The sequence below is a fragment of the Paramacrobiotus metropolitanus genome, unplaced genomic scaffold (assembly GCF_019649055.1).
Source record: "Paramacrobiotus metropolitanus isolate TYO unplaced genomic scaffold, Prichtersi_v1.0 Parri_scaffold0000283, whole genome shotgun sequence".
Taxonomy (NCBI): Eukaryota; Metazoa; Tardigrada; class Eutardigrada; order Parachela; family Macrobiotidae; genus Paramacrobiotus; species Paramacrobiotus metropolitanus.
In genome coordinates this window covers 54,506-66,162 of record NW_026570503.1, presented here as the reverse complement: position 1 = coordinate 66,162, position 11,657 = coordinate 54,506, and the positions used below count along the sequence as shown (strand labels likewise).

The 11,657-nt window shown below is 43.9% G+C and overlaps 1 protein-coding gene across 1 annotated transcript; it reads left to right on the top strand.

The window, feature by feature from the left end:
* Positions 1–3,877: 3,877 nt before the first annotated feature.
* On the top strand, positions 3,878–4,434 carry LOC129601830 (acidic leucine-rich nuclear phosphoprotein 32 family member A-like). The gene is made up of 2 exons (XM_055500737.1): positions 3,878–4,263; positions 4,319–4,434. Exons 1-2 carry the CDS (start codon positions 3,894–3,896, stop codon positions 4,432–4,434), a joined length of 486 nt encoding a protein of 161 aa, XP_055356712.1. The 5' UTR covers positions 3,878–3,893.
* The last annotated feature ends 7,223 nt before the right edge of the window (positions 4,435–11,657 follow it).

Here is an 11,657-nt window from a genome sequence, read left to right as displayed (position 1 = left end):
AAAAGCAAGTATTTGTATCCATCATTTTCTTTGGAATATTTTGATAAATCAGCCAGATCCGCTTGGTACTGCTGGCGAAGGTTGGTCACTACGATCCGATTGCGCGCAAACCGCCGGCGATTTTCTTTGGTTACAGTATACGCATCGATCTCTTGCAGAATCTCCTGTGCTTTCCGTCTGTTGGCTCTGGTCTTGAGACTTCTTCGAAATCTTTCTACGCCTCCAAGACCGCCGGGGTCGCGTGGATTGAGGTATCGTTTCATCAGTTTCTCCATCGGTTTTGTTACAACAGGTGGACACGCAATTGATCTTAAATATTCGGCATAAACGCAACACACTAGGCAGCAAGCTCGCCATTACGTTAGAGTGATCCACTGGATTCTGGGCGAACCCGTTCCTTTTGGATAGTACGGAGCGCAGCCTTTACGCTGCCTTCGATCTGGTCCGCTTTTCTCTTCTTACCACGTACAGGTAGGTTGACCGGAAACAGAGGTCGCCGCGGTCGCTTATGCGGATATGTTGGGCTCTCAACGTCTTCCGGCTGTCTTTTCCGACCCTTCTTTAATGCTGGGGCAAACAGCGCTATGCGCGCTGCTTTGGTTGGTCGCACTTCCGCGCTTTCGTCTTGTATACGCCGCTTCCGTCCTTTTTTTGGTAGTGATGGTGGAAACAGTGCAATGCGTGCTGCCTTCGGTCTACTGCTGTCTTCCAAGTCGCTTTCCAAGTTCCGCTTTTCTCCTTTCGTAGGCAGATCCGACGGAAATAATGGTTGTCGAGGCTGCTTAGAAGGCTTCGTTGACTCATTCGTTTCTTCGAGGACTTTACGCTTGCGAGAGACTGGATGTCTTGGTAGCGACGATAGTGTCGGCGGTGGTAGCGCTCGGGAGGTAGAGACGATTGGTTGTTTTTCGGAAGCTATCGGTGGCGGTTGTGCAGCAACGTCTGCCGATAAATCCAAGGGATTTTCATCGGGTATGGCTTTTTGTTTCAGAGCGAGGAACCGCTCAAGAATACTGCTTAGCTGACTAGCTTTTTCATATTCACTTATATCGGTTCGCTGCAGAGTTTCGGCCACTAGCGCATCCAACGTTACGACGCTGTGGGCCTCGGTGGCTCCTTGTTGATCTGGAGCTGGTTCTGCATCCGGTTCTCCATTACACGCCGTGGTACTATGTAGAATTCATCCATTACCAATGAGGGACGTTAAAACTCCAGCAATGACAGGTAAGATGGCTCCGATAAATCCTCCTTGTTGAAATATTCTCCGTTTTTCTTTAGGGGATACCGCCTCAAAGCGATCAGCTTTAATGCTTTTCGGTGGCGTTTACATTTCTCCGCATGGGTTGGAGACAGATTTACAGTATTCTTTACAATGTTGACAGCGACCTCTTCCAGTGCCTTCATCTGGGTCTTGGTCAGGTAGCTCATCAAAACCTTTCGCTGTTTCGGCTTCAGCTGTTGAAGCGTTATTGAAGGGTGCCAAAGCTTTCACGCGTTCGGACATTTTGGCAGGTCGCTGGTACGGTTGCGGTCGAGATAAATGCGTATTTGCTGGTTTGGCAACACATGCGATCGAACCCTTAAATAATCGGGGCAGAGGGACGCAAGTCCAAGATGAGTGATTGGTAGGCCTCCGTTGTGACTTTGTTGTATGCATCCACCAAATGTTTCAGTCCAGTTTGACGAGCCAGTAAAATCTGATTAATGTCCCGCACGTTCTTAAATAGTATCAAGTACTGGGAGTTGAGCGTTATGTCCCGCATAGTTTTTCCCTGTTTGTACAGGTTCTGCAGGAGCATGATGACGGAGATATTCTTGTGATGTATGCCGCGGGTGAAGAGGTCGGAACAACGAACGTCTTTACACAAATCCGTGGCCAGGTCATCGATGACAACTAAGGTATGCGTACTGCTATCGATCGAGTGCACCACCGAGAAAAGGTCATCCAAACCATGCACGAACTCGACCTGATCAACGTCTTTCCGTAACTCGTCAAAACCCTTCTGCCACTGACCGTAGCAGTACAGTATACGGTCTGGTGGTCGATCAAAAACTAACGACCTATTTTTAATTAAAGCAAAAACAAACTGCGTTTTACCCGACATTGTGGGTCCACAAACGCACATTCCAAAAGGAGCGCTAAAGCGCGGATAATCATTTATTAAACCGAACATTTTCTTCGATGGCAAAATAAATCATTTTAGTATGCTAGTCTGCTTAAATAGACTGATTAGGCGAAAAAAGCTTAATTTTTTGCAAAATCACTTGACGGCACAGCGGGCATTCTCTCACTTTACCAGAACATTCGACACAACAAATGGCATGCCCACATGGTGCAAAGCATATGGATACGTTTTATTCAGACATACACTGCACTCTTTTTCCAGTTGACAGTTTTCGTCCAAGCGGGCTTCTATGGTACGGGCCTTGATGACATTTGCCTTTTCACTAGATCAATGATGCGCTCAAAGCGCCCATACCGTTGAACAGCTTTTATCAGGTACGTGTAGTGTACACCCTGCTCCATTGCGAACGCCACCAAAAAATCCATTCGATTCTTTCGCCAAACTACCCGCCCACTTCAGCTTGTCCATATCGTGAAGCCGTCGAACCTCTCGCACAAAACGCAGACCCTTCTTCTCCAGTAAATATGCGCACTGAGGTTCATACTTGGCGTGCTCGATCCACGGGTCATCGTCGCGGGTCCACTGCGCCAGTTTGCGGCCACAGCAAAACACTGGACCTGATCCCACACTCCTCATTGAAGAAAAATCCAGCGTTAGCCATATCCATTGGACGTTGGCTAACAACTTGCCCTGGCCAATTAGCGTACGTCGCAAAACGGTCGCGGTATTCCTTCATCGCTGGAAAATACAGCTCGCCATCCGCCACCATAGCCGCGTACGCGCAGTCGGGGTTGATTCGCCGGTGCTCAAACTTTGGTTGGTCACCCATCATCCAGTTGAAGTGCACAATATTACATAACACACTTGACTTCATCTCCTGCACCCGTGTAGATGAACCCTGCTTCCGCAGGGACTGCGGTGAAACATACGCCAAAGGCCATTTGTCGAAAGTTTTCAACCGATCTTCCAAGCTCATCCTGGCTTCCTGCACAAAAACGTCTATTTAAGGACAGCGATCGTACTGGTGCTTTATCACCTTTAAAATGGCTAATTTGCAGTCTATGATGTGCCTCGGGCGCAACGTTGAGAAAAAATGTGAAAAGTTCTTTTGATTATTTTGTACGTGGTGTTTTTTATCGTCTTCGCTACGTTTGTCGTTACGGACGGAATCGGAAAAATTCTGCAGACAGATTACTGGAATAAAACTTTACGAAATGATACATCGTGACTTACCGGTGTGACGGCTAAACAAAAACAGGTAAGAGGACAATCCCGAATGGGCATGTTTATATGTGCACAGTAACTTATTGCAACTTTTGAACAAACAAAGCGCTAATGACACTTTCCTGAATCGTTTTGCTCATTTATATATTAGTTTGGTGTAATCAAAATCGATTACCTCCGAAGAGGCAATCAATATCGATTACCTCAACTCGTACGTAAGGTAATCCAAAACGATTACCCGTACTAGTTGCCATAGAGTCTAAGGTAATTAGAAAGGATTACATCCCACCACAGGTAATCTGAAACGATTACCCTGTTTAGTATATAAAGGCAGCACTGGCACTGTCCTACTCGTAGTTTTCTTTTCTTGAAATCATTTACTTTTCTTAAGTCGATAAGAAAAATGTCTGCAGCTTCCGTTGCCAACAAGGAGGTAGCTTACCGCAATTTGTTTAGTAAGTTGAGTCCCCAAACTCCGCAAATGGTGTTCGACGGAAACAGGTCCCACCATCAGTTCTTCCCGGGTTTGCCAAGTTCCAAGGAATGGAAAAGCTCAGCCTCATCGATTGTAACCTTTGGTCCTTAGAGGGGATGCCACGCCTGCCTAATCTTCGTGTACTCATGTTGGGCGACAACCACCTAGAGGACCTGAGCCTCATACCCGCGTGCTTCCCCAACTTGGAGAAGTTATCCATCGTTGGGAACAAGCTCGGGCATCGCGATGAACTGGAACCGTTGACGCGTCTTCCAAAGCTGCGCGCACTCGATGTCGAAGGCAACGAGCTGTGCGAAATCCGCGGTCACGATCGCTGGATGGTGGATACCTTCCCTCGGGTCAAACGGTTCATCATCACGGCTTATGATGTCGACAGCGATGAAGAAGATAACGACGACATTTCCTGGTTTCTCAGCGGTAAGTCAATAGCTTTATCTTTGTACAAACTTATTAATTAATACCATCATTGTAGACGAAGCTATGGATGCGGATAACGAGAATGAAGAGGATACCGATACCGAAGATGATGAAGGTTTTGTCTTTGATGGACCAGGAAAATCGGTACCAGAGGTCATCACGATTGATTAGTGTTTTGAAACTGTAAGCAGAGTTTTGGCATTTGGTTTTTAATAAGTTTTTCTTTCTGCAATGACTTTTTATTTTTTCTGGGTCCTCGCGGTGGACTTTCATAATATTAGTTCCTTGCTATTATTCTTTCTTTTTATCATTTCGCTCTTGCCGGGACTTATGTCTGCGTTGGAAAGCAAAAATATCAAAATATTCGATTATTGTGCTGCGACGTGACAGCGTAGAGTAATATGATAGTTTCCTATTTTTGTAATACAAACATATAGATTACGATTGCTGGAGAATATAACAAACATTTTTCCCTGGTTCTATTTCATTTTTGTATTACGTTGCGATCGCAAAAACCACAACAAACGGTCCTTGCAGTCAACAATGTATGTTGCCCAGTGACTGTACAGTACATCTTATATAGTACACAGTACATCTTACAGTACATACAGTACATCCCGTATACAGTATATTATACCCCCGGGTCTTCATTTACCACCCGGTCCACAGCCAAAAAGTGGCTGCTATTCTCACATCTCCGCTGGTGACCTTTGACGCTTTCTTCAGCGTCATACCTCCTATAGCTAGCCAATGGCTACTGTATCTCATCAGACATACTACTGTGCTCGAAAGCGATAGCTCCTGTACAGGAACAAGACGTTCGTACACTAAGTATCTACAGAAGCATTTCCTTAAGATTTTTTGGTTTTTAGCCATGAAAAGCGAGATGGCTGGAAAATTATGTGCCAGTATCGTAATTTTATTATCATTCTTAGCGCTGAGTGATTCCACACTGAGTTGTGCTCACCGTGGAATACTGGAAGCAGTCGGAGTCGGTGACGTTGTAATTCACGTTATATCGTCCCTTGCTTGACGACGCACCGTCAACGGGTTTTGCCGCAAGCATCACACTCCTCATACCGTCCACGTTTATCTGTACAGTCTGACAACATATGCCGAGTAACGCCCACTTCACCAAGGGTACTAAGCGTCCCCACATTTTTCGCATCATCAGTTGAGTCTTAGGATAGTTTTTCACAAACTGCGCTGAAAGCGGAGCTAGTTTGACCTCTGACGAATGGAGAAGTAGTGCAGCTCCGCATACTCGCCTAAAAAAAATAAAACAACCCACAAATAAATTTCCGATACTTATTTCCTCCTATCACGCATAGCAGCTTTTTATAAGAAATGTTCGTTACGATGAATGAAATTCAAAATTCTCTGTCGTCAGCTGTTAACAGATAAGGTGAACATTTCCACCGTGGACAAAAAACATTTCTTAATTTCGTGATAATAAAATTCGCCAACCTGAAAAAGTTGTTAATATATGTGAAATAAGTCTCCTTCATCCAGAATCCCCAGATTCTCCCGGTGCAGTGTACGCTGAGCACGCACACCCACAGAACGCAACATGGAAACACAGCCTTAAGCCCGAATGTCTTAGCCGCGATCCAAGCAATATTGCCGGTCACAATCACAACCGGTAGTACCGCCAGTATCATCCAGACGACCATGCTGAGAATGACAAAAACCGGGCACATCACGCACACGATCAGTGAACGCAAGGCGAAGTGTCCCTCCAGCAGTTTCCACGGCTTGCGGTTCGAAAGGGCCCGTAAGTGTTGGCAGCCGCGCAGATGTTGTGTCCACAGCGGGAATTTCCAGTTCCGATTAACAAATAACGAACACCCTACTGACACGCACAGAATGACCGTGTTGCAGACGGTGACCATCGTGGCCACGTAACCGAAGTGACCGCGGATGTCGCTAACCGCGGAAACCGGCATCGAGTCGGCGTTGGATTTGGTGTCGTCGCCGGATGGCATCCATCCGGATACAATATCATCCCATGCGCGGCATCCGTCCATATCCTGTCAGAAGAAAGCATTCGTGGTTTTCTGATGGAATCTGCTGCTAAGAGTGCTAAAAGAAGCGGAGTACTGTATGACAGATTTCTTAGGTGAAGTTATCGATGACATCGTGGTCTACGGTTGGTCTATCGATTTCGATAATCTTGTACCGTGGATTGTTTACAGCAGGCTGTGTGATAATTAATAACTTTTACTTTCGTTATCACGTTCAATTACGGTAATTAGCATTGCACCGCTACCCGTCAACAACAACTGTATGTTATTTGGCCTTACTGGCAACAATCAATGTTCCATTAACATCAGTTACCCTATAGCTTAAGGGATTTGTACCGGTACATATGTAGCACCATGTACGTGTACATCCACGGGAACTTTCGGGGTACTAATAAACCCTGGGAATGGGAATTGGGAGTTGGTATTGGGAATTGGTGCTGGGAATGGTATTGGTAATGGGAAACATCCTAATAATTGGGAATGGTATTTCGTAATGGGAATGGGAATGGGAAAACGAAAGTTTCGCAAGAAGAACGCAGACGAAGTCGAAGCACTTTCTGGTATACATAACGCGTAAAATTACCTGGTGGCTCAACAAAATGGCGGTATGCTTTACTGTGCTAGGTCCTGACAGATGCTAAATCGATACCAGGCTGGTTTCGTTTGAAGAGCAATTGCAACCTAAAGTAACTAAGCTAAAATAAGATCGTTGCGTTTTTTTATGAAGTGTCTTGTGAAAATGGGTACACTTAGAGGATGGAATCCAAAATTCTAATGGATGCGACTATTGTGTCACGGTGTCTTGATGTATGAAGCAACCACCCTCGGTGACTGCTGGTATAGATTCAAATAAAACAAACACCCCCTATGGTTATTGTTACCACCTTTCTCGCCCCTTTTGAATTTTGCCACTCTTGGTCATTTCTTATAAGACACAAAAATCCGGATGCTAAACCACCAGAAAGATACGATAGCTGCCGGGGACCACTGGGTGCAGTCACTGTCAGTGCAAAAAGAGGGGCAATAATATGTTGATGACGCGGCGCTGCCGACGAAAACCTCGATACTAACTCTGCCGGCACCAGTGCACCACTGATTAAGGAAATGCTGAGATCAAAGGAAGCGAGAACACTGGAATTTTTTCTGCGCGCACAGCAGCAAAGGGATGGCATAATGGTGGACATTTCGCAATCGCATTCGCTGCGGAACTGAAATTCTGAAAATGTTAAATTTATTGTCAAAATGATAAGGCAGCATTCAGCGATGCGTTAAGTCACGATAAGGTTCGTCTGGCGCCTTTCCTGCCGGTGGTGGCAGTAACAGAATTGTAAAAGCGGCTAAAAGCAAATTAGAAAGGTGGTGACGGCTACCGATCGCGTCGGCCGTTTTCATTTCGGCCGTGTTCATTTTGGCTAAACTTGCTCGGCCGCAATTCTATGCCATTTTTTAATTATGACTATAATTCAAATTAAAATATTAAAAAAATTTGGCCGGCGTTTTGCTATTTGCCAAATGCGGGTTTTCTTTCGGTTACTCATGTTAACTTATTAGACAATTGCAATACAATTACAATATTACAATATTATCGTTAACAAACACGCAGTATTGTTATACTGTTGAAATTGCTCTCAGTTGAAACTAGTATGATTATATGATATCGATTTAGTATTTGGCAGGACCTAGCGCAGCAAAGCAGACCGAATTTTTTTTAACCCACCCGGTAATAGCAGTCTGCCTACGCGTAATATATACCAGAATGTGCTTCGACTTCGTCTGCGTTCTTCTTGCGAAAGTTTTCATTTTCCCATTCCCATTCCCATTAGAAATACCATTCCCATCTATTAGGGTGTTTCCCATTACCAATACCATTCCCAATACCGATTCCCAATACCAACTCCCAATTCCCATTCCCAGGGTTTATTAGTACCCGAACTTTCGCTGTCACGCACTTTCACAGACTTTTGTAGATTGCTTTTTGACAATGTGTAGGCTAATGGTTTGTATACGCAGGCGTGAAATCCGTTTTTCCGTGCTACATTATCAGGGCAACAAAATGTCAAAACGTTTAAATGTATTCCGGTGTACCACAAATCGCATTATGGACCGATCTCCTTCAGATTTTGCCCGTAAATGCATATTTCCATGAAGCGATCTCTTACACCGATCCAGACATCCACAGTTTTTTTCAAAATTTTAAAAATTAATGAAATTTAATTTAATTTTTGAAATTCTTTTTAAAATCTAAAAGACATGCCATAGCACTGGATGATTTGGATCGGTGTAATCTCCATGGTTGTGTCGTTTTACATGCGAAATTAGAAGGAGATCGGTCCATAATGCGGTCCATAATGCGGGTTTAGGTACACCATATTGCATTTTAACTGTTTGGGATTCTGGTTCCCATAACTTTCCAACCGGATGCTGCGCGCGCAAATAGATTTCACGCCTAAGGTAACAAATCCTTTGGCTACAAAATTATATAAAGCAATGCAGAAAAGTGCCTGTGAGTGCGCAACACGGTAAGTGGCCGTGGATGTACACGAATTTAATTGACGCTATATACCGGGTCAAATCTCTCAGAGTCTCAAGTATTTTTTACGAATAACTTTGCAAACAAACTCACATATCCAAGCCATCCCAGATACCGATCCATAGTGGTCCATGCATCGGGATCCACGCGCGTGTTCTTCCATTCCGGAAAGAAACGCGCTGCAAATTTCAGCGCGGTATGCAGTCCAATCCACAGCACCACCAGGGCTTCCGTCAAGATCTCTTGATAAGCCCATACCTGATTACGGTCCAACAGGCATCCAATCGTTCTTCGATATTTTCCCATTGCAAATTAAGACTTCAACAGCTGCGGCAGTCCGGATAAAGCCTAATAGCTCGTGCACTGACAAATGTCCAACAAGAGGACCGGTGAAATGGGAAACTAACGCGCTTTACCGGCAAATGAGCAACAACTATCGCCTGGCTGTCATATCGACCGAGTGATATATGCTCTACACCTTGAAGTGTTCATGAGCCTGGATGGATGCGTCCTGTGAAATACGGGACAGTGCGCATTCAGCGCCGTCTCCTGTGACGCACGTAGCAGAAAATGGTACCATATGCAATAATACGCTGCAACAATACGCCCACGCGAACGTAATTATTTACAGAACTTGCTGCTCGATCCGTAAAATCAAGGTTAAGAGTGGTTACGGCTGCTACTATGCCCCACGCCATGATGGTAAGCTGACGCATTTACCGCGATTTTCTGGTTACAGTTTAATCAACTGGAATTCTATAGCATATTAGTGTCCGTTACAGCCTTTTCCACTGATTAATTTTACTCCGCTGGGGCCAGCCGAAGATGCTGCGTGATCCGTTGTTTTTGGTTGTTAAAGGTCACGATGGCATTCACAGTCGCTTCTATCAAGGATTGCATGCAACATGTCCTGAGAATGAACCTTGCCGGACCATTGCATCTGCTGGGTTATTTCGCTTCTGGGAATCATCTCTATCTTTCTAGTAGAGTGATCAAAAATTGAATACGGACCTTGTAAGGTAACCGATGAGCCGTGGATAATCGACTTATAAAAACGGTGCAGTATAGGGAAATAGGAAAACCCGTTGGTTACTTAAACGTTTTGATGGTAACAGCAATCAGAATTGAATGTGGACAACTAAAGAGAATTTCTCAGTACAGAATGCTACGTTTTACATTACGTAACGTGGTTTTGGTGCCGGCCGGACGGACGTGCTTTGTGTACATTTCCTTTACGCCAATGCTGCATTATCTAACTGCTTTATCGCTAAAAATTATGACATAGGATGGTACTGGTTTCTGACTCACAATAAAAGTAACTATTTTCTTCGCAGTTCACATACCATCAGTTTTATGTTGTCGAAGCATTCACTTATTTTCAACCAACCGCCGAACCACCAATAAAATCGTTGGTGAATTATTTCCACAGCTGTAAATACGAGTACAATTACGAAAGTTATTACTGCTCAGCGAACACTGCATATTATATTGTTCAACTTCGCCACCCACTTCGTGCTCTCTTACAATCCAGTTACAGTAAATGCTCGAAAGTACAGTAACTCAGTAATCTGCACTTCCAGCGCAATGCAGGCAGGTACAATTGTACATGTACGCGGTACTATTACTATTGTACATGTACGCAGTATTGTACATTCATAATGGACGCAGAGACAGATAATAAGATCATAATGGTGAATGGTAAAATTATGCTGAAGTTGCTCCAATTAACGGGCATTCTACCGTACATTGGCAATCAGCATAAGATTTCATTAGAAACATTTTATTGTACTGTGACGCAGTAATAAAATATTTCTCCAAATTAATACAGCAGAGCCAAGAATTCACGCGTACTTACTTGAATTCACGCGTAACAGTTGATTGCTTCTGAAGCAGTAAAGTTGTGAGCACCAAGATGTGGTTTTGATTACAGAAAAATTTACATAGTAATATTTGTACAGATTTTACAAGGCATTCTGAGTTCGTTTGCCTTATAAGTAATGCAGTAGTTCATAAAGATTATGACAGCTGATAATTTAAAAATGTAAGTGAAGACGTAGCAGTAATCCACAGCACCCGAACTGCCAATCCGGTTGTAATCGGTATCTGCCGGTCAGGTTGAAGGCATGCCAAAAGCGGCGGAATAAAGACAATTATAATTCTAATTAACTTAAAGTACTTAGGTTAAAAGTCATCCAAAATTCAAGCCGATTATCCCGTTCTACTGTGTACCGTGAAAGTAGGAAGCTTTCGGTAAAGGTCAGTGAACGGCAAAATCTACATACGCAGATCAATGTGCTTCGAAGTTTTGCATATATACAGTATCAAGCAACATTATAAGCGTATGTTGAAACATTAATCTACGAAGAATTTTGTGCTTGAAAATTATTAAAAAGCGCAGAAATGCGCTTGGGGTATTATAAGGTAGTATTTACGCACAGGTCCGACGCGAATTTTCAAAACGCTACTAATCTTACATATTTCATCGCGTATTTATTCGGAATACACCATAAGGTTCGCCGTAAAATTCTGAACAAAATGATTGAGACCGATTTCGAGCTACAGATCATGCGCAATTTGCGCGCGATGTGCAGCTCCATATTGCATGATGTTGCACCCAAACAGTCTCGCTTATTATTGACATAATTTATGATGAACCAAATCAAAATCGTACTGACCTGACCTACAGTACTGACCGGTATGACGTCACACACCGTTAAGTGGTCTTGCAGATTACTGCCTACGTCACGATTCTGCGCGCCGAGTGCAAAATTCCAAAAAACACTGACTCACTACGGACTTATAACATAGGGAATCTCCCCGTTATCCTGATTGGTCGGATT